Source organism: Agelaius phoeniceus, chromosome 7, assembly GCF_051311805.1.
Source record: "Agelaius phoeniceus isolate bAgePho1 chromosome 7, bAgePho1.hap1, whole genome shotgun sequence".
In the NCBI taxonomy this organism is placed as follows: domain Eukaryota; kingdom Metazoa; phylum Chordata; class Aves; order Passeriformes; family Icteridae; genus Agelaius; species Agelaius phoeniceus.
The window spans coordinates 46,985,059-47,011,693 of NC_135271.1; the positions used below are offsets into that span (position 1 = coordinate 46,985,059).

General features: G+C 38.5%; 1 protein-coding gene across 1 annotated transcript in view; it reads left to right on the forward strand.

Annotated features, from left to right (window-relative positions):
- The window catches only part of ARHGAP15 (Rho GTPase activating protein 15), a 320,887-nt gene that overhangs the window by 208,791 nt on the left and 85,461 nt on the right, over positions 1 to 26,635 (forward strand). The window contains exon 11 of the mRNA XM_054636450.2: positions 9,365 to 9,442. Coding sequence (XP_054492425.1) covers positions 9,365 to 9,442 — 78 coding nt within the window. The remainder of the gene's footprint in view (positions 1 to 9,364; positions 9,443 to 26,635) is intronic.

Sequence of the window (26,635 nt, forward strand, 5' to 3'; positions counted from 1 at the left end):
GTTTGGCCTATCTGGACCCCTCAGCTATCTCTAAAACCAAAAAGTTATGAAAGAAGCAGTTCTGTGACTTTCAATTTGCTTCCTAAATATCCCTATTCTACTTTAAACTTCCTATCCCAGTCATTACCATTAAAAAAAAAAAGAAAAATTGAATGAAAAATCTCTTTGCCAAGCAAAGGTGCTGCAGACTAGAAAATGCGATCCTTACCCATTTTGGTTGAAGGTTTTGTTTGCCCACAGTTGGAAGGTCTTCCAACTGTTCAGACTCCAACAAGAAGGAGCAATAGTCAGGATGGGGAGGTGACATTGCTGAGGTCTAATTTAATCTCTCACTATTGTGAAAGAGGGGAAAAGATTTGTTCCTACTGTGCACTAAATTCTCTTTAAAATCAGCATTGAGAGCAAGGGATGTTTGGAGAATTGTAGCTGTCCCTTAGCTTTAACCACAGTTCCTACTGGTGGTGTCAGTGGACCTGACTGGAAGTTCTGCACACTCCTAAAAGGACATTGGACTCCCCCAAAGTGCAGTTTCCTGTTGCTCAAAAAACACAGGCACGATGTCGGTGATGATGGATCCCCAAATGAAGCACAGTTCAACTAAAGTGGGAGGATTTAGCAAAATGCATAAATTTCTTGTCTGCTACTGTCTGTGAGAGGCAGATCTTTACAGTGAGCCTAAGTCACAGCTGGCTTTTTCTGGAATGGTTTATGCTCTTGACCCTCCTTGGCTGTATAGCCAATAGGGAGTTGTCAGGCTACATGTGTTTTTAAACTTCTTTCAGCTAAATCAGAAATCCAAAAGCAAAATACAGCTCTCAGCAGTATCATGTGGAGTTGTGACACTCCCTGGAGGGCTGGGGTACATAAACCAATGAATGGATTACAATGAGGCATAAATGTAGTATTTTCATCCATGACAGATATAATCTCGAGCCTGTATTTTTCATGTTACTTAACTCTTTCAGAACATAATGTGTGACAGAAAATGTCTTATAATGCACATTGCAGTAAATATCAGTCAAGTATGCTTTATTGCTGAGCTCTACATGTTTCCAGAAGTTAACAGGCACAGCTGGGATATAAGAAATGGCAATGTTGTATATATTTCTTGAACATACAAAATACCTTGGCTCTCTTCTCCCCCACCCTCCACACTACATCCCCAGCTGTTCTGATCATGTCACACAGTGGATGAGTTTTTCCATCGTCAGCTTCTCCTAAAATGATAACCTTTATTCAGGCTTTCATCCTTCCCAAAATAAACAGCATTATCCATATTGTCATCACATTCAAGTTAGTCTATCAGAGTGTGGCAAGGAATAGTAGAAATGGAAGGTGGTAAACTGCCTGTTGGTCTCTGTGCCTAGCAGAAAATTCTCAATTCAGGTAACATCCATTGATTTTAATATAAAATCATAGAATGATTTGCATTGGAAGGGACCTTAAAACTCATCTCATCCCACCCTTGCCATGGGCAGGAGCACCTTCCACTCTCCTGTTGCTTCAAGCCACGTCCAACCTGTTCTTGGCCATTTCCAGGGATGGGGCATCCACAGATTCTCTGAGCAACCCCTTCCAGTTGCTCACCACCCTTCATCACTCTTGGCTAGCATGGAAAAAATTGTACTTGATAAAGCAGGAAAAAAACAAAGAAATGTTATTTTATTTCAGATGAATTAAGGATTGGCCAGAGTGGACCTCCTAACCCGTACGTGAGAAGCAGTAACTGCAGCAGATGAAAGGGAATAGGAATGGTGAAGGAGGTATTACAAGAGAAAACAAACACGTGAACAAAACAGAAATAAGCATTCCCAAAATTAAACACTAATGTGTTACAGAGAGAGAACAGCTACTTCCAAACATTTGGCAATTTCAGATATTATACTGTGTTGCATGAAGACAATGTTATTTCCTTTTAAACTGCCATTCCATTTAAACCAGCAAGCTGATGTGTGTACTTGAGGTCTGTATTTGGTGGGCATTTTTTCCCCTTTAGCATAAACCTTGTTGATTTAAAAAGTGAACAAAGATGAATCAGGTGGTAAATGTATTCATGTAATCATTTTCATTAATAAGCTGTTATAAATAATAGAGGGAAGGTTTTAAGTGTATAATTCTCTGTCGCACAATTGAGATTTTTCCACATCTTCAGCAGTAAGTTAATTAGAATCACCTGCATTTTCTTGGGCGGACACCAAATGGATTGCAAACAAAAACAGATTAAAATAGCTGTAGCTCATGGCATACAGATGACAAGATTCACAAAGAGGACAATCAGGCAATGAAAACCTCCTCTTTTTCAAACATTTTTTAAAGGAAATTCAGCTCTTGTGAGTCGCTGTAAAAAGACGTTTGTAAGTGTTTCGCTGAAAGACTAGAATGGCTTTGTTTCTGATCCCATGATGAGTGAAAGAAATGTTTAAGAAAGATCACTTTACAGAGAGATTCAGACTGAAATGTGATGACTGTGATTCAAGCCAAGCCAAAAATTACAGCTCAGAATTAAAGGGGATGGACGTGGCTTGGGAATCCATTTTCCCACATTCCTGAATCTCAATCATCCCAGCCAATGTTTAAAAGAAAATACAGTGGAAAGCAATGAGGTCACTTTGTTTAGCTGCAAGAAGTGGGACTAGCAGAATGGCAAAAGTATATATTGGGGGTAAGGGCAAAATTACAGTGAGCACACTGCGTGTTCGACGGCTTCATTCAAAACAAATAGTCTCAAAGCTTAGTTTAGTTTCTTGTTACAGGCAGCCTCCTGAGGAAGTCTTGTTGTTCCTGGGGCTTTTAAACCATAAACTTCTTGAATGTCAAAGCACAGCACAATAGAGAAAACGACAGAGGCAGAGCAAGCTTGATTTGGGCATTAAACAGCAGCCCCGCGTAGCAGTGAACTGTGTGCTCATTTAAATTACACTTGCTTTGTACTCTCACTGCCCTTATTTATTTGTGTATAAATATCTAAGTGGAAATTCTACCATCGAGTGATATGAAACGGAATGAAGTATATCCTCCATCATATTCACTTGTTACTCATTCTCAGTATGTAATGCTCATATTCAGTGTTTTAATTGCTTCCATTAAACAGTTTCTATAGGGTCTTGAAAACAATAAGATCTTAGTCAAGCTTTTCTCCTTTCATTGCATCTTGGAGTTATTACTGCGAGAAAAAATGAGATTCTCTTTTTATGTAGGAATGCCCCTCATCTTCTTGATATTATTGCAGTCAAACATAGAATTATTTCTTTTCAGCTAATTTCCTAAAGAGATTCACCAAACCTCATGTCAGACACCTCCAATAGAGCTGTTTCATAGCCTTTTAAGAACTACTACAATATTCCTTCTCCTTTCTTTCCTCTACTATCTCTGCCTTTACTAAATTCCAAAGCAGTGTTGGATTTCTACTGATCATAGAAAAAAGAAAATCTTTTTGATGCTACCTTGAATTCAGGCTTGCTGTCACAGGTCCTGCTGCTGGGCAGTGATGGAAGGAAGTCCAGTACCTTCAAATCACATAAAATGTACAGATGAAGAGGACACTTCCGTGTCCTCTCTTTAATAGGAAGCCACAAAGCTTTTATTTTATGTTTCATGTTATTTGCTTCGCTATCATGTGCAGTGCTTTACTACAGATCCTGTTTGTAGCCCATGAAGAGGTTCAATCTCATCCCTGCTTCTTTGATACTCCTTTATAATCCAAGGCATTACATTAGTCCCGTTTGTTGCAGCACTGAGCTCAGAGATCAAATCTTTATTTAAAGTAAACTTCAAGTCCTTTGTAGCCTAAATCCAGAGTGTTGGATGTACCTTGTGTTTCTCCATACTAAACCTGATTTTGCCAGACTGTGGCTGTTTAAGGTAGTAGCTCAGATCTTCTGTAACTTTACCTGTCCTTGTCATTATTCAATATCTCCCTGACCTTTGTGTCATCTGTTTATTTTGCCAAGGGAATTTTTTTCTCTCATTGTCCCATCTCTGATAGAGGTATTAGATGGCACTGGATGAGAGCCCCGCTCTCGAGAGCTGTGCCAGTTCTGACCTTGCTAACTGATATCTCCCATTAACTGCCACATTTTGAGGTCTGTCACCGAGCCAGATTTTAATCCATGTAATATATGCCCTGTTAATTCTATAGAATGCAAGTGCTTTGATCAAAATGTCATGTGCTACTAAGTCAAAGGTGGCACAGAAAGCCAAACACTATTTCAACACCATTGCCTTCACCAACCAGACCTGTCAAATATTCCGTTCCTTCAAAAAATGCAACAAGTTTGCTAGAGAAAGCTCTGATTTCCATGAAACCATGCTGGTTGGGATTAATGATATTTTGTTATGAATTATTTGTTCATAGTGCCCAGAATTAATTATTTAAGTAGTCTGTCTGTGACTGAGGTCAGTCTAGCCAGTCTCCAAGAACATTGCTCTCATGGCTTTTACAATATCAGAATAGCTCTTCAGCCTTAGTCATTTCCAAATATTTCTCTGTGCTTCATTTCCAAATGAGAAGCACAAGCATACCATGGCCACCAATGGAAATGGATGTTTTTTACAACAGTGGTTGTCTTTTTGTCCTTCAGATTGGCTTCCTGTATCATCCACTCCTTGACCTCCTAGACCTGTTTAGGCTCTATCTGGTAGAAGTATCAAGCATGACATTTTTGTGGCACCCATTTCCATGGTAGCCAGGTACTCTCTCTGGACAGGAAATGGACCTGTTTCCCTATTAAATGATGAAATGTTGCTGGGATGTTTTAAGCCTCAAAAGTGTGATAATCTGCTGGGAGGAAGAAGAAGAAGGGGGTAATTCTGGTGGTCAGAACAGCAGCTTGGTGCCATCAGAGCAGAGCAACCCCAGTGCCAGCCCCCAGCACTGCTCCAGGAGCTTTGGGCATACACAATCCCACCCTCTGCCACACCAAGAAGCAGGACAGAGATGTCAGCAACACTTTGTGGGGTGTAGCCCATGTTTGCTTCATGGTATTCTTCATTTTCACCTCTGATTTCCATGGCTTCAGACAAAAAATGTTATTTCTGCTCAAAAATTCACCTGAAACTCTGGGTTCATTTTGTCACCCTATGCAGATACATTTTTAATGTCAAATTTTAGTGTGTTAGGTTCATTCTTTGCTAGCTTTCATGATTTTCCTTCTACTGGAATACATATATTGGTCCTTTTGTGAAATTTTATTTCTGTTGCGCATTGTTTTTTGTTTTTCTCATCACATTATTTTGTCATGGATGTATTTTCTGCATTCACTAATTTCTGCTTCTTTAAATGATTTCTTGCCTCACTTTTTTGCCCTTAGTAAACTTTAAAAAAAATTTGTTTATAAATCAGATATTTATGGTAAGATGCATATGAAAACACAAGGAAAGAATTATAGTTTTAGGGAGAACATACCCTGATAATGACCTCTTAAATATTTGTAAAGATGGCCCTGGGCATCTGAGCCCACAAAATAGTTTATAATACAACAGCTTGATTGCATAATGATACTTTAGTTTTAAAACGTATGATCTTTCTGTTTATGGGAAGGCATAATAGGCTCCTTTGAAATACAATAGTTTTGCCCTGAACATAACTGATTTTAAATGAAAGGACTAACTAAAGAATGCCTTTCTTCAAGTTTGTACTTCACTTTGTTGTTGAATCCAGCACGATGGTTTCTTTTACAAAACCGGCCTGGGGACCACACCTATTTCAGGATACATTAATTGTGAAAGTTCCCTGGGTTTCCATGAAGGAAGTTACCTAGTGCTGTTTTAAATTCTAAATCCTGTTAAAACCCAGAGAAATTTCTGTGTACCACCACCCCTTTCTCACTGGCACATAGAGAATTTCTTTTTATATTCAGTTTGAAGGTATTATCAAGTAGAGATTAAGATTAGACAGAATCCAGTGTGATTTGGGAGAGGGATATTTTTTTCTATGCAACAGAAATGAGTGAGTGAGAACATTTAACTGCAGACAGTTCATAAATCACCTGGACTACCTCAATCAATATTGAAATCTAGTATTTTAAAACATTTTTTGAAAAAAATATGTCACCTAAACTCTGATTTTCTTTTGTCTGTTAATATTTTGATGCAGCACCTGGTTCCAGCTCAAACTGGTCCTAGATCTGACACTGGCCTGCATTCATTGTTACTTCTATTTTGGATAGGAGTGAGTGCAAGAAATGTTTGAAATAAATATTCTTCTAACATCTCCTGTGCAGTGCAGAATGACTATAACTTTCATTACTGCTCATGAATCTCAGCCAAGCCTGAGTCCAGTTGCCTGTTAACTTTCTCATCAGAAGCACCTGTGTATTTTCTTTTAACTAAAATAGTTAAAATTTGCTATAGTTTGGCAGCTGAACTGATGAGTTCTTGTGTAAGACCTTTTCCTACATTTCTTATACCATTACAAAATTTAGTGTGGAAATCATTATCGTGCCTTTGGCTATAATTTCTAATTGTGGGTCCATCCTGTTCTCAGGTTCCTCATTAAAACAAACAGAAACAGAGTTGGAGACTGGAATATAAAGCAAATAAAATACTTGTTCTCCTTTAGGGCAAAATCCAGTGATTTTTCCCTGATAAACCCCACTACAAAACACAAGCAGGTCATCCTAGAGTGAACTAAAGTTGACTTTATTATAACAAATATCTTTTCCTGAGAGTTTCTTTGCCGCTATACTTAAACTCCAGCACCAGATAGGAAACTGGGCAAGGCTTTTGTTTCATCTTGTTCCCTAAGTATTTATAGCCTGCCGTGAAGAAACACTTACAGCAGTGCAGTGATGTTTTTATTCTTGACAGAGGTGCCCTTAAAAGTGAATTTTGCTTTGAAAATCGTTCATAGAATCAGGATATAAGAACTATGAAATATACTTTTCTCTCTCTTTCTCTGCCTTTCTCCTTTGTGCCTAATTGGATTTCCAAAATAAGTTGTTAACAGTCCAGCTAAGATAATGTGGTCATGAAAAGGATGTCCAAATCCACCAATTTGCATTGGTTTGGTTTGGCTTAACTTTCAAAGTTCTTGGAGCAGAAAGTTGATGGCACGTGAATGTTATAATCAGCTTGAATTTTTTTTCTATTTTTTTTTTCTCTGCCATATTGTATGGTGCCCAAATAAAATGCTAATCAAACTTCATTTCTGGACCAAAATTAATTTATTAACAATAATAATGCTCTTGTGTACTCCAGACCATGTTGCAAGATGTAATAGCCACCAATTTACAACACAGCTTGTTAATTTTCACTTGATCTGGGTGATTTATGCAGGATCCAAATTGATGCTCTTAATGTGAGACTATTTCACCCAAAGTGACATGGATTGTTTTCACTTCCATATAACCAATGAGGTTAAGAACTGAATTGAGTTAGATCCAAACAAAAGTTAACATTCTGTCTGGTGGATTGCCTGTTTGTTAGTTTGATTTATTTTTCCTTTTTAATTTCTGGTTTAGACTTCAATTTACATTATGCAATTCTTAATCCTCTGCTGCAAGAGTCCCACAATCCTATGCTGGGAGTTAGTCTTTCACTCTCCCCTTACTAAAACAGAATTAAACTCTTCAGATTCAGGTTAAAATTGCATTACTTAAACATTTCAGTAATTTCCATTTGCTCATATGTTATATATCCAGCAGATGGATAATTTCCAAGATTTCTTGATTACTGAATCCTTTTTGATTTCTCTTAAATAAACTTTTTCTTTATCCCTCTGTATCCAAAGGGGAGATCTTCCTGAAATGAAACATGGCTCTCAGTATTATGTTACAGGACACCCACAGGTGCGGGGCAGAAAACTATCTAATGAAACACACAGAGAAGCACAGAGTTATTATCAATAATCAGAAAACAGAAATAATTACTAATTTCTCAAATAAGTTTTTTAATGCACACCAAATCAGGATGTTCCTGGCAGCATAGATATAAAATGAGAAATGTATTTTGTAAAGAGACAAAACAAACATGCAAACACACAAAAAAATTTATTTGGTGGCAGTCTTCATCAAAAGAAAAAGTATGTTTTTTCAAATATTTATAGTTTGGAGGAGAAATGCCTTCAAAGACTTGAGTCACTGGCCATGGCACTTGTGTGCCAAGGAATGGTGCAAGTGTCAATAAAGACTTGAACCTCAGCTTCTTCTTCTTCAACTGTTATCACAGCTGGGCTTCTGAGCTTTTCCACTTGTTTTTACTCTTACCTATACTTTCAGATTTCCTTTCCCTCACCTCAAATTGGAAAACTATTCCCCCTAGATACATTGTCAGGGAGTGCTTCCTGAAAATTTTTGGGTTTGACAAATTAGCGTTTTCCAGGAGAAAAGCTTTCTCTGAAACTGCTTGCCAAAACCTAATTAAAACTTGTGTTCTGAGGGATAAGTAGCCTTTAAAAAAAACTGGTTTGTGTAGATTCTCTTGGCTTCTTTTGTACTTGCAAGTTTTAAATGTGAAATGACAATGTATATTTTAGTGGGTTTGATTTTTAAGCACGCAGGTTGGGTCAGTGTTGCACCGCAGTGAATTCTCCTGGAAAAGGAGAGCAGTTCCCATGTGCTATGAAATCCTACAGCTATGCAACAGGGGCTGGAAGTGCTATTTTAAACACCCATATCAACAGTGCTTGCTGTAGGAGATAATATGTCACAAAAGGGAGTATGACATCTAGTTTCACCTAGAAGATAAACCTTGAGTAGATATGCAGGGAGAAACAAGGACTGTCATGTTGTCCTTGAAAAGAATGGCCTATATCAATGGAGAAAAGAACTCCAGGGCATATGCTACTTGGGATATTTAATTTAATCCTCAAACCTGTCTGAGCCACTATGAAGAATATAGTAGAGAAATGATAGTTGTGTGGAGTCTCACACACATCGTGATTCCGGGGTGGGCACCTCAGTGATTTATTTTCAGAAAGGTCACAGCCTCAGAAATTCATGTCTGGAAGCCCAGAGCCCAGAGAGAGGAGTTTCCTGGCACTATTGATGCAAACATCCCCCGTTCAATCAGGGCTGGCACAGCACCATGCCCGTCCCAAACAGCCCTTCCCGACGAGCACCGGAGCCAATTACCCCTCGCTCTCCTGCCACACTCAAAGGCCCTTGCAGAGCTGTATTCTGCTGACAGAACTACAAGATAATTACAGCTAGGTGTTTTGTATTCACTTAAGTTAATCTCCCACTTTTATTTTTCATTGCTGCTTTAATCAGTGAGGAGGCACTTCAGTTGTTGTCAGGTGGATTATTTCTCAGTCGCTCGCTGCGCTGCTCTCCTTCATACTTGCGAGGGTGCTTCTGCCTTCCTGACAGACGTACAAAGAAAAATACTTCTATGATCTAAAATGAAATATGTGTTTCTTTTTCAGGTCTAGATGTTGATGGAATATACAGAGTTAGCGGCAATCTGGCAACAATACAGAAGTTACGATTTGTTGTCAATCAGGGTAAGTGATTCTTCCACCCTGGTAATGTTTTGTTTAGTACTTAACTGTCTCAGATGACAGTATTTCAGAATCTGCTATACATTAGTGGCATAGAATGATGAGCCCTGTTTTGGAAAAAAGAGGAAAGGGAAGGTAGAAAGATATTGCACAGAGGGAAATGTCAGCTAGGAGAGAGGAGAAAAGAGCAGAGTAAGCAGAGGAAAATAGTAGTTAAACTTGAGATGAGAAACAAACAACAAACAAATCTAAAAATACGGGAGGAAATGGAGATGTGAAATAAGGTGGCAAAAAGCAAAGCATATGTAGAAACCAAGGAATCAAAGTGAGGGGGAATGAAGAAGATTAAAAGGAAAAATAGCAGATTGTTTGGATGTTGAAAGTTAAACAAAACCAAAAGTAGAGCAGGGATCCAAAGGAAACCAGTGAAAGAGAAAAAGGTGCTGAAAAGAACTTAAAAGGAAAGACTAAAAGCGGAGTACTGGCTCTGCCAAAGTCAGTGGAAGATTTACCACTGATTTTGAAAACACAAAGTTTTGACCCCAGAAAATGAAAGAGGAAAGATGAATATTTTGGGGACCTGCTAACCAGAATTACAATCATCCTGTATGTATTTACTGAACATATTTCCACAGATTCTGTGTATAATAAACATATTTCCACAAATACAACAGCATGCTTTTCACTGATGTGGCCTAAAGAAATCTAACATTGATCAGCAGATCCTGTTATAGGTGTGGAAGCTGATATTGGGAACTAATAAGGATGAATGACAAATACATTTATCTCCAAATGCTTTACTACTCTTACCAAAGACTAACTCTCCCCACATTTAAAAGCTTAGCAAATATCATCAGTGATAGCAAACCTCATGATACTACTTAACAAGAAAATAGAATCAAATTTCCCAGAAATTAGGAAAAATACCAAATCTTAAATTGCATTAAAAACCTTATACACTTTGGAATGAATCAAGTATAAATGTGAAGCTGCTGCAACATTTCGTCCTACTTTTTATGATCTTTTTATAAGTTACCTGGGGAACTATTACCAGAACTGCTAAATGCTGTGTATTCTGTGTGAGGGTGATAGCTGTTGGAGAACAACTCCCTCAATTAGCTTGGTACTATACATAAACTAAGAGCTTTGACTCAGAAATTCTCATGAAATTGAGAGATAGGAGAGATGTAAAAATATTGCCACCTTCAAGCCTCCATTTACATCTCTAGGGAAAGTTTCAGGGGATCAGTAGGTGTTTGCCACCTCCTCAGCTGCTCCAGATTAGTCTCGTCTTCAGCTGAAACTGGAGGGTGAACTCTGGTTTATGAGGAACCAGTATTTATGCCAGTAAATTCAGCAAGACTGAATAAATCATCATCTACCAATCAGCCTCACAGTTTTGATTCATTACTTAGGTTCTCTTAAATTTATGGTTGTTGGGTATTTGTGTGTCAATAATGAAGCCTGCCTTGGCTTTCAAATGACTGTAAGCTGTATTTTGTTTGGAGACACATAGGCAAAAATGGGATTTTCTATCCTTCTACACTGCCTGAGCTCTTTGCTCAGGAAAAAACTGTGCCATAAAAATAATGATTCTGTCTATCATGTCTCGTGGCATCCAAAGGTTAACATACTTGAGGTTAACATTACTGCTCAAGTTTTCACCTAAAACAGATGGGCCGATACTGTAAAGCTAGACAGAAGTCTAAGCTGGCTTTTTGCAGCAGAGAGGGACCAGACACCTTTTCCTTCTGGTTTATACTACTGTGAAAAATGAAAATATAATGGTGGAGTTAATAGTACATTAAAGCCACTCTGGCACTGGTTACTCGAGGCATGTGCAAAAGAATCTGCCTACTGAGTGACCACAGGAAATTCAAAGAAAACTAATGCCCCTGGAGAACTATGTCATCATCTTATCAGTTATGGTAATCACTGTTTCTTATGTTATCCTTTATTGATGAAATGAGGGCATTCATGTGTTTTATGTCACAATGGAGTGGATTTTGGATGGGCAGTGGTAATATCTGTCCAAACCCCCTTTACACATCCTTTAAAATCCTGTCTATAAAAAATTTCAGGTCTGTACTTGGGTTTTTCCTCAGGTGAATGCATGCAGAAATGCTGATTTAGGTAAATTCTAGCGCCACCTAACAGTCCCCAGGGGTGACCCCAACACCACGCGAGGGAAGTGGAAGACCTGAGTACTGTAGCTCCCAAAGAATAATCCAGAAATTTTTAATTATAACATTCAAGAAGGAGCACAGACACAAAGGACAGCCAGCCACTGTTTCAACAGTGTAAATAACAACCTTTTTCTGTGCTAAGTTGGAGCCTGCAGGCAGGAAAGAACCCAGTGAGTCAAGGTGTACCTGGAAAATTCTGTGGGGAGATGGGGAAAACAGGGTTTATTTGGGTGTGCTTGGGAGAGCATTCTCCCTCCAATGTGTCCCAGAGCCTGGTGTTCCCTGTCAATTAGGTGCTGAGGTCAGCAGCACTTTCAGATGGGTTCATGAAGGGGAAAAAAAAGTTACCAGGAAAACTACTGTGTGCTCCCCACCTTCTTTTTTCCCATTCTCTCAAAGCTCTGCAGTGGGATGATGGTTAATAACTCACTGTCCACACATCCCCATCCCTCAGTAATTATTGTGACCTCCTCAGGTCAATCCCTGTACCTTCATTTTTTTGGTAGTTAACAGTAGGAAAAGAGTATTTATAAATACAATTTTACCATAGCTACTTTTTTTTTTCTCCCCTTAATTTTAGTTAAAGTTTAATTTAATTATAAATGCAAGCAAATGTTCTGACAAAGCCTATTTGCATTGCAGAGATTGACTGCAATCAGTTCTTCTACAGGCCAAATACTCATTGGGCTCTTTCTTCCTGCATACTTTGCCATTGTGTTACACCTACATTTAGAGAATATAAATAATATGTATCACACTGAGGATTATAGAAGGAACTCTAGGCTGGCTGCCATATCAAAGTATTTTTTATTAGAATAATCATTAATTAGAATATAGCAAAGCTTTATTTGGCTCCTTTTCCTATACTGTTAATGTCATCTGCAGCATCAAAAATTAAATGAGAGAACTGGTGAATATGAAAGGAATAGAAACTAACAGTTGACAGCTTTATCATTAAAGAAGAAATAAGAACAGTAAAAATATAAAAAGAGTCTTGAAATTCTAGATTTTTGGGGATGAAAAGGGGTTTGCAATGAAAAAACCCCAAACCTGGTATCTTTTTAAATTCTCTGCATATACTTTGTGTTTTGCTCTCATTTCTTGAGGTAGGCAGCTCCTGAAGAGGGTTTTGGCCTTGCCAAATGAGCAGCAGCAGAACAAACTACCTTATTTACTTTATCCTTCTCACAGAGTTTTCTTTTTCCTGTAAAAGTCTATTGATATCACACCTTTTTTGCTTCTGTGCAACAGGATTATCTTTTATCTATGATTTATTTTCCCATTAAGAGCTGAAAAGATCAGTTGATCATAAGAGGACTGGGCTATAACATCTCTCAGCACTTTCAAAACTCTAAGTCATCATTTTTCAAATCACTGAATCAAGGCAGGAGAATTTCCTTGTACCAAACTGACACCAGGAAATTTGTACTTTTCTTAGTCTATAAGCACTGAAAAATTTGGGGTTTAGAAACAAAGTCACCAGGCAGCCAATATTTTTGGCTGAGCACCTACAGCAAAGGCATCTATAATAGCTGGAGATATTAGAGATACCTATTCCTCTTATGATTTCCATATTATTGGTCAAGTCTAAAAGTTGAAATGCTAAAAAAACAAACAACAAACCAGAAACAAACTTGGAGGATTCTGCTGATTTTACACAAGGTCTAGTAAGTTAAATCCTTTACATGTATTTATTAGGATATTCTTTTAATTCACACCTGTAGGAAAAGTGATAAAATAACATTTATGGGTCTGTTAAGCCATGTAAGGTGTGCTGGCAGCTCCAGGGTATGAGGCACTGCTGAAAAGTTCCCTTGTTCTGGCCCAAACCCCCTGGGAGGGTCTGAGGTGGCCCCAGGTGGGGCTGCTCAGAGTCATTAAGGCACCACTACATGAACCTGAGGACAGAGGGGAGGTGCTTTTCAACAGCAAAATACAGCAGGGATGGGGTAAAAAGGGCCTGAAAAAGAAAAACAAGAACAAGGGAAGGCTTTTCATCCATCAGAATTTGTGAGTAAAAGTGAATTTTTGTTTGCTTTGGTTGAAGGCATTGTGCTGATTAGAGAGCCCCAGAATGGTTTGGGTTGGAAGAGACCTTAGAGCTCCTCTCTTTCCAACACCCTGCCCCAGGGAGGGATTCCTTTCACCAGCCCAGGTTGCTCCAAACCCCATCTGGCCCTGTGTATGGGTGTGTGACACACATTTATAAGGACATTTTTTAATGTTTTATGAACGTGAGGACATTCTTTGTGCTAAGCCAGGTTCCGTGTCCTGCTTCCCATCAATCCTCAATTACCTCCTTGCTGAAGACCAGGGACACCTGGGTGAGGAACTGGAACCTTCCTTCTTTATGTTTCCTGTGCTAATCTGCTCAGTAGCTGGAAAGGCATTCACTTTCTATGGCTGCCAATCAAGCAATTTTCATGAGTATTAAATTAGCTAAAAAAGAAATAGAGCTATAAGGAGTTCATAACACGTTTCTGAAACTCTAGGATTCTATCTCAATGCATGCACGTTCAGGGAAACTAACCATGGAAATACAGATTTCAGTACTTATTGGTTCATTCAGCAAGGGTTGGTTCATGCATAATACAAGAGAGTTCCTAATTGTCTTTATATCCAAAGCTTTGTTTGCAAAATGCTGGGTGTTTGCTGTGCAGATGACCTTTGCATCTCTTTATTTCATTAGGAATACCTTGTGTGTTAACTGCAAGGCACCACAGACCATCCAAAGGTCAATGATGGTGTTTTTACAGCTCTGTTACTCTGCTTATGTACCAAAGCAGGGGCAAATATGGGAATTTTTACAGAGGCTAAATATTATGCTATTGCAGAGAAGATGTATTTCTTGTGGAACATGTAGAAGGACAGCCAAAGATGTCCAAATATTCCTGCTTTGAGGGGGAAAAAAGTGAATTTAATCTCCTCCTTCTATTACCTTGCAGTAACAAAAAAAGTACTTGGACAAAAAAAATAATTAAAATATTTATATTGTTTCTTCTGCAAGAATTTAGCAGGATATGATTCAGTTTAAGGTAAAAAAATAAGAGTAAAGTTTGAACCAGAAATACGTGAACTGATTGCGAATATTTATTAACTAAATAATTTAATAATAAAGAAAATGCCTACTTGATTAATTGTTACAGAGTAAAAATTACAATAAAACTGTCTTGATCAGTGCTTTGCAGAAGCACCATTACTGTCTGTGCAGTTGTTTAACAAGGATTTAATTGGAAAGATAAGTGAATGCACATTTAAAAGTATTGTTAATTTGCTTTATAATCACCCCATCCTTCACAGTATTGACAGCACCAGGCACAAACCCCTTTCTCTTTTACAAGTATTATTTTCCATATGTGCACAATAAATTCTGAAGCAGTAATTGGAAATTTTATGGATTTCAGCATACCTAGTGTTTTGAGTTTATAGGTGCCATATCCCTTCTCTAGAGGTTGTTCATAGGTGGCATTTTAGGTAAAATCACTGCTTTTTTATTACCCATAGGCTTTTTTGGAGGTTGTGGTGTGGTAGTTTGTTGGATTTTGGGGTTTGTTTATTTTTTCCTAAGAAATATCTAATTCCCATTTACTTTTCCTTTCCATTTGAAATATCAACAAAATCTTCACTTCGACATAATTTTTGATTTAATAAACAACAGCCGTCAGAAACAGTAATCTTCAATATGTTTGTATTCCATCTGCACTTATATTTATTGTTCTAAAATGACTCAGATTGGTCTAATTGACAAGTAAGAGCTCTGACCATATGAGCAGCTAAGGATGATACCTTTAACCAGCAGGACTCTCCGACCTCACTGACACGTTCTTTATCAATGAACCGGGAGAGAAGAGGGACAAATATTCGGGATTCTTAAAATTTAATTATTTAATTTTTTTTAATATTGCTGATTCTACGAGCTTGCTGGGACCATATGTCTGAGTGAGCTGGGCTATCAGGAACCAGAGTGGTTTCCTGGCTGGCTCTGCCTCAGCGGGCACAGCCCGTGCAGCAGGCACGAGACTGGAGCTGCCTCTGAAACAGAGCCTGCAGGTCAGCACAAATGGGCTGGCTGGTTGTGAAGGTAGCATTTAGGAGGGGGAAAAAAGAGGGAGGAAGCAGCTGGATTAAAAAAAAAAAAAAAAAAAAAAAAGAGATGTGTCTTCTTTTCTTCTTTTCACAGCTTTATTTGTTTAAAATAAGAAAAAAAAAATGGAGGGGGCATAAAAAAGCCCCCACCCAAACCAACAGCAACAAAAAAGTCCCACCCCAAACCAACAAAACTTCCCATTCAAAAATACCTATATTTTCCATTGACCCCAACAAATCCATTTTAAAGGCAGGCAGGTCTCGGATCCTCCCCCTAACAAAGGCTCCATGGGTACAGGAGGGCAGGTCCCCTCTCAGCTGCCAGCAACCAGAGAGCAGCTACAAACATGGAGGGCTTCATTTTAAAATTGCAGCAAGGATCACTGGATAAAAGAGGGGGAATAAAGAGGAATGGTTCTCTCTTGCAGTCACTTTCCTTTTTGTTTGTGGTTTCTTAATTTCTTGTCTGCATACCTTGGTGAGATTTCCCTTTATATCTGGCTATCTCAGATATTTTTAGATGTTTTAGGTTATTGATTTTATTTTTTAGGCATATATGATTGTCCCTAAAAACACAAGTGTGCCTTGGTGGGGGTCTAACCGTAAAGCCACCCTCCAGCCTTGGTGATGTTCCTGGTGTGATCAGGCACAGCACAGGCAGCAAAGTCTTCCTCATGTCTGCCAGCAGCTTTTCATGTGACCAGTCTCACTGAGAAACCAGTAAGAGTGATCCAAAGTTCACGATGGAAATATCAGGCTCAAACTGGGTTACTTGCTAGCTGAGAACCAAAATGTCTTGAAAGCCTTGAGTCAAAAATAGTTTTTTCTTTCTTTTTCACACTTCCCAGGCAAGCACAGAAAATAAAATGGACTGAAGCAATTTTCAAAAATAATTATAAAACAGCTTGCTTCTGGGTTAAGACCTGCATATGCCGAGCTGTAGCCAAGAATTTCATTTTTTAATTTTTTTTTTCAAGCTTTAAAACTCTGACAACAGAATACTTTAATTGAGCCCACAGTACTTGGTGAATCAATTAATATGTGCATGTTACTCATGTGGGTTCTTCTTTTTCTCTGTCTGTTTAAAGCTACAGAAAGTTTATTATTATGTATTATTCAAAGGAAAGCATGTTTTCCACATCTTCTTCCCCTTCTCTTTCCAGAGGGGAAGGGGGAAACTATAGTACTTCCAAATATGACTTGTAAATATAAGTCAGGTACAAAATCTAATGGAAATATAAATTTTTGCAATGAATGCTTCAAATTATTTTGTAAATAATGCATGTATGTATGTATATGCACATTATATATATATGATGCATACAATAAAAACGGATAGAGCTTGAATGTTAATGTATTTCAAAAATAACTAATTTTGTGTTCAGTGTGAAGGAAAAAAAAAAAAGGCAGACAGAAAAATATTCAGAATTCTTAGTTGCCCAATCTGCAGCTCTGTAAAATTTCACTTACGAGTGGTATTGTCATGTTTTCCTTTTCATGTGCTGAATAAGCCAGTGGAACGGGGCAGAAGAGGCAGCAGGCTGGGTTGGTGTGGTCAGCCACAAACATACCATGGATTTTATGGCATGTATTGTATGATGAAGCATTTCAGACATGCCTTTTATTCCTTCCCTACCCGCAGCACCATTTGCGTTACAATAGCGTCTTGCTCAGTAACACTTGGAGGAGTTGAAGAGCTTCTTGATAACCCCTCAAGGAGCGTCGTTTAGTTGCTGAGAAGGACTGGAGCTTTGTAGGCTGCACTGAGGGATTGCCTTTTTTTTGGGGGATGCTCATCGTTGTCATGGGTGACTCTTTGTTTGGGTTTGTTGTTCTGATGGAAGCGCTACAGGAAATGCCATTCCACAGAGCGCCAAAAAAGCGAGGAAAGGAAATAAATTATTGAGTCGTTTGGTGAAAGCATTAACAGGACAGCTTTCTACCTGTGATTTTTAGGATGATGGGATAATTTCCTGAGTGTGGGGATGGCCAGGCTCATTTGTAGATAAACTGAACTGAGTATCAAAGGTATTTTGTATGGGATATTTGTGCTTTGAGAAGATGGACACCCTGGAGAATTAATCTGCACAGCTCCTTCTTATAATTGGTCATGCTCAATGTCTAACAAGACTGTGGTGTGGCCTAATATTTGGGGTGGTTTCCTCCCCTGTGGTAAATATCTGTAATTCTGTGGTTTGTGTGTAAAAGTGGCTGACAAACATGAGCCTGCAACAAAAAAGGATGGTGTTATATATGGATGTACATTGCATAATATTCTGCAGGGTGGCATGGGATGAGAAGTTGTTGCACCAGGGAATTTGGCTTTATCATGGTATTTGTGGTGTTCTGTGTGTTGAGAACTGGGGAAACCATAAATGCTGTGGTAGGGGCAGCTGTTGTGAGTAGCAAATGATCTTTTGGTTGGAGGAGACTTTGGTAATGCATTTAAGTGTTGAGCTCCATGGGTTAAGAGTGATGGGGTCCAAAACTGAAAACTCTTAAATGTAAAAACTCAGGGAGGGGGAAAAAAAAAAAAGGAAAAGGAGAAACTCTAAAATATAACTTCTCTGAAAATTGGAAACTTTTATGAGGAAACCTGTGTTCTTATATAGACTGTTTCATTTGTGCTTACATATTTCCTAGAATTACATTACTGCTAAAAATAAAACACTGTTCTTAAGGAATTTTCAAGTGCTCACAACATCCTTTTTTATGGATTTAGAACTGAATATTCCTATCTTCTTTCCTCTTTTTTCCTCTTTTTTTCTTTTTTTTTCTTTTTTTTTTCTTTTTTTTTTTTTTTTGTTATTGTGTAAAAATTCTGTGGAATTTCTTGCATGAGCAAATTATCAGGGTCCTGGAAAGCATCTTCCTTTAATACATTCTTGGGGCGTTTTGGTGTTGATTCAGTTACCTAATCACTGTTATTTAGTGCCACTTGAGAGGATGCTGTGTCAGAGTGACTCTCAGAGGGCTGTTGGGTCTACAGGAGATTTTTGTCTTTGGAGATTGGGTACTAGAAGCTGAGTGAGATGTCTTAAAGCATTTAAGAAGCATTAGATGCCTGTATTTAGAGAAGTTATTAATTGTTCTTGACTACACCATTGGTTTTTTCACTTTAAAAAAAATTAAAATCCCATCACATATAGGCGCATAAAAATATTGCGTACATATTTGGTGGGAAAACCTTTTCAGAGGAAGAAGCTTTAAGAAATAGTGTATAAAGTGTCACGAGCTATTGTCCTGAACTAACACACATCATATATGCAAAAGTAAAGAAAAAGACGTTGCTTCCACCTTCTCTTCCAAGTCTTGATTTACACTTTAGATTTATTATTTTGAGGATTATTAAACATAATAATTTAAACACTTGGAGAGGTAGTCACGCTGTATTTTAATTTTGAAGCTATGCATGATACCAGAGTCTTAAAAGTGAGAATGTAGCACAGCTCTCACTTGGGTTTTCAGCTCTCACCCGAATGTTAACACCATTCAGCCTGTACCACGCCTGTTGTCAGTACAAGTAACAGGGATTGTTCAGATCTCTTGAGATCAAAGGTCCCATTTCCCAACTCTACTGTAACAATCCCAGCCTAATCAAAGCCCTTCACATGGACAAACACCTCGGGGTGAGTTGGGAGAGTGATGCCTTTTGAAATCATCCTATGAGTCCATGGCTACAATTTCAACGCATTGTCTCTTCTTTGTGTAATTACTGTTATTATTTATACAACATAGCATGGTCAAATTTTGAAATAGTCAGGGTATGGAGAGTTGAATATAATGGAATAAATATTTTATACTATTTTTCCCCTTCTTCAGAGCCAGTGTCCAATTCTGCTAGTTTATATTCCTTTTCTGTGTCCCTCTTTGCACACTTTTTCCCCTATTGCCAGCTGACATAACGTGGGAGACTTGGCTCATCTCTGGCTTGCACCTGGGCTGACACTGGGACACACATGGGTAGGAGATATTTTGGGGTGACAGTAGCCTGGAGTTAGGTTATGCCAAAATCCTGACATAAACCTCAGCAGAATCTAAGAATGGCATTCCTCACCTCTCCCTAGCTAAATAAAGGTGATAATAAAAGGCATCTTTAACCTGAATTTTGTAGGTTTGCATGCTGTTACCAGAATTTGCCATAGCTGTTTCCATCACACTCTTAAATCCCATGATTTATAAAGACTGGATTGGACAGACTGTTAGAAAGTGGGGGGAAAAAAAATCTCTTGCAAGAGAATAAGATGGAGTTCTTTGCTGGATTTGTACTTCTTGTAGTACACCAGTGAGATCTCCTTTTCTTATATATTTTTTTTCACTTTTCTTTTTTTTTCCTTTTTCTTTTCCTGGTGTAATCAGATAATTAAAAAACAAACAAACAGGGATTTCAAAACACATTGCCATCAACCAACATTATGTGCTTATGATACAGAAGATTGAGAACGACTTAATTAAGTAGATAGCAGCAGTGAAGAGAAGATGGATGCAAGGAGGGAGAAGATTATTTGCTTTTGGAGGAACTTCCTTTGGCTGGCATTGGGTGCCTTTCTAGAGACAGGGCATTGATGGAAAAGGAAAATCCAGGAGGAAAATGGCAAGAAGATTACATCACTGCAGAGCTAAAAGCTGTGCCTTGCTGTGAGAAAAGTTTAGCTGCTTGCTCAGTGTTTTGTTCCAGGATAATGTTGACATCAGCTGAGGAGATGGGATAACGAGTCTCAAATAAGTAGGAAATCAGTACATAGCGTCTGGATAAATTTAAGTGGAGCTGCATGATGCCAGACTTGAGATCTGTAAGGGTGGGATGGGATGGGACGGAATTGATTCTGCCTAGAAAACAAGGTGTGCACTTGGGAGGGGAGAGTGGAGTTGTGAAACTGTGAGGGTATCTGAGCTGAAGGGGGATAACAAAAAGACACCCAAAACAGCTAAAAGTGCAATACCAAGGGCTTCTGGTATCATCAGCTGAATTGAAGGAAAGAAAACTTTTCTTTTTCGTGCTTAATGCTTTGCATATATGAAGATGCTACAGCAACTTAGAGATACGTATTTTTGAATCAGAGCCACATGATAAAGCATCCAAACATAATGCAAATAATTGCAAACTGATGTATCCAGCATTTTATTTTTTTTTTTAAAGAATAAATAATTTAGCTTTACACATGGGCAATCCTTGCTAAAAATTGCAAATCAGAAGTCTTCTGTTTGAATGTATTTTATTTTGTTAATGGATTCGCTCATGTGAAAGGCATCTAATTGTATAATGTATTATTAGTCATTTTCTTTGGCATGCTATTAACTTTAAATAATTCTAATATTTAACATTTTATAACATGCACAACAAAGTTCTATCTCCAGCAAAGGAAAAAAACATGCATTAATAATAAAATTTTCATGGCTCTTTCCACTGTGTATGTTGTGATACATATTTGAGCAGAAACATGGAAAATTGAAGTGTAAAGCAACAAAGCCCGTTAGCATTTAAAGAATATACATTGTAATGCGCTGTGGTCCTGTAAATACAAGAGCTGGGATATAATTCAGTACAATTAACTTATTTTAAGATTGAGTCAGATATAAAGTGTGATAGGATATAACTGAGTGCATCTACTTGATGTCTGCTCAGTGATGGCTGGGCTGGAGTGTATAAAATGGTGATTAATGCCTGCTAATGGAAGTGGTCTCCACCACAAGTTGTGAGCACTGGGGTTGTGGCTGGCTACAAAAACCACACAGAGCAACACTGATAATCTCCAGTAAATCCCCAAGTTTTCCTGTACTGGAAATAAGATGACAGGTCACATTAGAAATTTTCTCCTTATGGTGTTTTTTTTCTTTTTTTTCCCTTTTGTTTTAGTAGGTCAGATCTTGTTCCCGTGTGTTGTGGAAGTATTATGGGAATGAGCAGTGTCTAAGCTGCTTAACAAATGCACACTTTCCCCACACCAATCTGTTTTCTGGGGACAGCCAGGCTAGTGCTGTACAGCATCCTCTCGGTTGGGTGCTATTAATGTTAATAAAATGCACTTAGCACTTAACATCTCGGGATCTCAAAAGAGCTTGCAAAGCAGCATCATTATCTTTACATTATGGGTACGGAAAATGAAGGATAGGGAGAGTGAAAGATTTGCCCAAGTTTCCATGGTAAATCAGTGACAGAGCCAGGAGCAGAGCCAAAATCTGCTGATTTATAGTCGGTCTCCTATGTAGTGTGCCGTGCCATTTCACCAAACTCCATTTGCCAAGTCCCTACTGCGTACAGTGACTGTGGATAAGGCTGCAGCCACCCTCTGAAATGTGGATTTGGGGCTCTGGATAATGCAAAGCCAAATTAGGTCTTCAAATGTGGGTCTCCCCTGTGATGCTTCTCCAAGTGCAGGGCCACTTATGCCATAGGCAGCAGGGCAAAGATGCATGAATAATTGAAATTCCTCTGTGCTGGGGCTGCAAAGTAAAGGGACACAGTCCTTGAGGAGCCCCAGGTATGTTTAATGTGGGCATGAGCTCCTGGTTTGCATTCCTGTGGCTGCAGGGATGTGTTGCCACGCATCGTGTTTGGCATGACTAAACCTCATGGAGCTGTGTGCATTTTGTGAGTATTTTGCAGTCAGTTTTGGAAATGACTCCATCCAGATAATATATGAGCAGATATGTATGTTGAAGGGCTTGTGCTAACATCTCTGTGAGATACCAAAATATTGCTAGCTGTGTTTGGTAAGTAGGAAAATGAGGAGCTGAGTAACATGCCTACAGAAGTTTGTGATGATTCAGGGATACAAACCAAGTCTCCTTGTTTCAAACCTCTGTCCTAGCCCCAGGGTCACCCTCCTCTTCACCTCCCTTAGGAGGTAAAATATGGATCAAAAGCTAAAAAGAACCAGCTGTGTTCCTGACAGGCTGGATCACAGGAGCAAGCATGCAGCTGAGGGATGGGTTTGGTCATTTGGTCACCTACCCTTGTAGGTGAGAATCCTTCTCCCAGTGGTGAAACAGCCCTGCTGTTTCCCCTCACACTTTTATGCCTCTGTTTACAGTAATTCCATCAGTTGTGAATTATAATGTCAGGGATTCGTTTCTTTGGTGTGTTTGCATGTATGTGCCTGTGTTTCAAGAGATCTCCCTCATAGTAAACAAGGCAACAAGGAATCATTAATGTGAAAGGAAGAGGAAAATGCAATGCCTCCCAGCTCTCTGATCACCTTCCTGGGACTCCTGCTGGGACAGAGCCTGCCTGCTGAGAAGCTATGAGCTGGAGTCCTCTAATTTCCAGATTAAACATAATCCCAGGCACTGAGTTACCTACAAGGGGTCCTTTTCCTCTGCTGAGCCTCCATGCTGGCCCACACTGGTCAGTCCCACCCATGGTACAGGCAGTATTTATCCTTAGCTTTCCTTCTTCCTGCTGGATAACCAGTTTTATTCACCTCTGCTCCACCTTGGCCAAGTCTGAATTTACTGGAGTGCTACCTGCAACTCCCATAGGATCATGGAATATCCTGAGTTGGAGGGACCCACAAGAACCATCAAGTCTAACTTCTGACCCTGCAGTTCACTGCAAAGGTGCTGCAGTCCAGGCACCTACTTACTTTCTTCCCACTACTTTACTAAGGATTTGGGATCTTCCCTGTGGAGATGAGGCCACATCACGCCATGATTTGATATAAATACAAGTTGATGGCTGTTTGTTCTCTAAGAGGCATTCTGGCTGCAGGCTTGGTGAATAGGTGTGAGTCTGAACTCAGCTTGGCTGCTCACAGCCCCACCAATCTGTATCTGCACACAGCTTGTTGGGTTTGGGTTTTTTTTTCCCCAACCTGTGTGTAAATGGACCCTAAAAAAAATCTAAGTTATTCTTTCTCTCTTATCCTGGTGAGTGATTTCAAAGACTTCGGGTTTGCAGTGGAGCTCATACTGCTGTGTGATTCTGTTTGTCTGTGTTGTTGAAAATGAAGAATTTAGGTTGGGCTTTGTATGAAAAAAGCTAATGCAAGGTGGACAACTTTATTATAAATCCCTATGCATTTCAAAGCCTCAGTTGGAAGAGAAAGCAAGATAGCAAGAAACACAAACATGGGTTGGATTATTTCTTGTTAAGCAAATGTAATACTGTGAAAGATTGACAGCACGGGAAACTGGAGTCCTCCATTTATCCACACTTCATTCCTAATATCTGGCTTCAACAGCAGATTGTAACCATAGAAAGGCTATAGACTCTGGGTGAAATGGCACTCCCTTTTGGATCCAGTTTTATAAAAGAAAACAATTATTCACAGAATGCGTGTCTTTATTCTTTATTGCACATTTCAAAGTCCCCATGAATACTCATTTGCATGTGACAGCTAATGCTGCATCTTGTATTGGCCAGTAAGAGGCATGATTGCACTAAATTGGAAGCAGCAGGCACAGGTTTTCTTTTAAGGATGGGGGTGGGGGCAGCCATCCACTCGTACTGTTCCCAAGTCTTCAGTCAAAACGGTTTTAGAACAGTTGCAAGTCTAGTTACTGGGATAATAAATCCCAAATTAACTGAATATGCAGATTTCACTTCCATTAGGTTACACTCTTTATCTTTTGTTAACAACCCCAACTTTTTAAAGCAGTGGAGAAGTGGGGAATTGAAAATACCGAACTGGTACTCCAGGAGTGAAAAAGGAGGACAGTAAAAACTGCTGTTGTTATTATTTCTTTTCCCCTCTCTTTCTTTTTACAATATAAGCCCAGATAAATATATTTACTCACCCTGCATAATTTTTTCCAAATGATCTTGTTATGTGACTGACACACAGGGTAGCAGAACCCCAGCAATGCAGAGAGGCTGCTGCCAGCGTTGCTTACAACAAAATTCTATGTACACAGCAGCCACAGAAAACATTTATTTGGTAGCACATTCCTTTTTCCTTTAGAAATTTCCTTTCCTGCAGCTTCGACTCAGGAGCACGGGGAGATAGCGAGATAAATACTCCTGTGGCTCCTGCGTAATCTCTTTGAAAATTATCTGGAATATAATGGGGACAAAAGCAGCTCCTTGAAAACTACCCGAAACTCACTCTTTTCTTAAATGCAATCTCCCAGCATAATCAGAGAGCAGAGCTGCTAGGAGCGAGGAGATTAACGAAAACACCTTGAAAAGGTTTAGTTCAGACCACAGTGTATCGTGACCATTCCTTTCTAAAAAGTTAAAATTGAAAGTTGCTGCTTTTTCTTTTTTTTTTTTTTTTCTTCTTTAATTCCCCTCCTTTTACCCGACAGCTCCAGGCTGTCACACTTTTCATTTGAAAGCCCTGAAATGCATAGGAATTGTAGCTAGAACATCAGAAAGTTATCATGCATGCAGTTTAACAACGAGATTACCTACACCACGGGGTTTTTTTTCCCAGCAAGAAAACTATGTAAAATCATTGCATTCCAAGTAACAGACAGGACTTACTTTATAAGATGGATTTCAAAAGATCTGGAGGCTTCTGTTCCTTATAAAACTACGCCAAGGACTATTTAAGTGGCCAGTAATATAAACATTATGCTACTAACACTGAACAGTTTATCACATAAATATAATTGTCTTCTTTTAGAAGAATAATAAAAGCCGAATCCATATGTTACACATTATTTAAAATTGTTTTCTGCAAGATGTATTAATCCCAGCGAAGAAGCAATTCTTCTGCTATAGAAGTAGAACAGCAGTTTTATTTTATTACATTGTCATTGTTTAATTTGTTTGTTCCCGGTAGTAGTTTCACAGATTTTTATGAACTGTTACTTTTATGGAAAGTCAAGTTACAAATGATGGACGCTGTTTGCTTGCAGGAACAGAAAGGTCATGAAGGTAGATAATGTATTTATTTATTTACTTACTGTACTCCACCTTTTTTTTATTTTTTATTTTAATCCCTCAATTCTTAGCAGAAGCTAAAATAACTTGTGGTTTTTAGACCCAGGAGGCACATATTTTGATATTGCTCCTCAGAAGCACTGTTAGCTCTGCAGTCTATTCAAATTTGGGAGTAGAATTTAAAGCTTGGATAAACAACGTTTGGTAGCAATGGCTGTGCAGAGCTTACAGTTTATCTTTAGAGAAATGTGATCTTGCAGCTAAATGTCATCTTGCCTATTTGTTTTTATGAATTTGAGCTGAACACTATAGCAGAAACTTGTCTGCTAAAAAAACCAGTTCCACTCAGGACTAAATTATTTTCTATTTATTAATTTTTTTTTTTTCTAGATAGTGTAAGGCTTAATTTTGAATTCTTCTGTTCTAGAATTTAAAGTTATTAACTGTCATGTGCAAACCTGAACTCTAGATTACTCATAGTGTAGCCTAATGACAAGATGAGACTTTAAATAACTTTAAGACAAAAAGCAGCTCTCAAAAATGGACTGTTTAAATGCAATGCGGAAAAAGGGCTTAAGCTGCTGAAATATTTTGGGCATGTTCACATCTGTAAATGAAGCTGAAATATCTGGCCTATTTAAACGGGAACAAGTCTAAAAATATTTTCTTAAAGGAAATTAATTTTATCAGCCTCACCAATAAAACAGTCTTTGTAAGGCACCTAACAAAGTAAATGTAAAAGGAAATACATGATGCCAAATTTCTGAATTATTACAATTATAATACAAATCAAAATCAAAGTAGAAGAAATATATTAAAAATAATTCTTTTTTGTTTCATTGTTAACTCATTGTTATCAAATATGCAAAATACAAGAGAGGCTTTTTGACCTCAGAAACTTAATAGCTGGTTGTAAGAGCTGAAAGAAATTTCTCTGTGCTAGAAAATGCACACAGTCTGCCTGCTTTTAACCAGAGTCTTCCTCAGCTGGAATAGCACCAACTTCATTATTTGCTGTCCTTATCCCAATAGGAAGTACAGTGCCATGGCTTGTGCAAATCATGGTCAGATCCTACCAACAATTATCAGAATTTT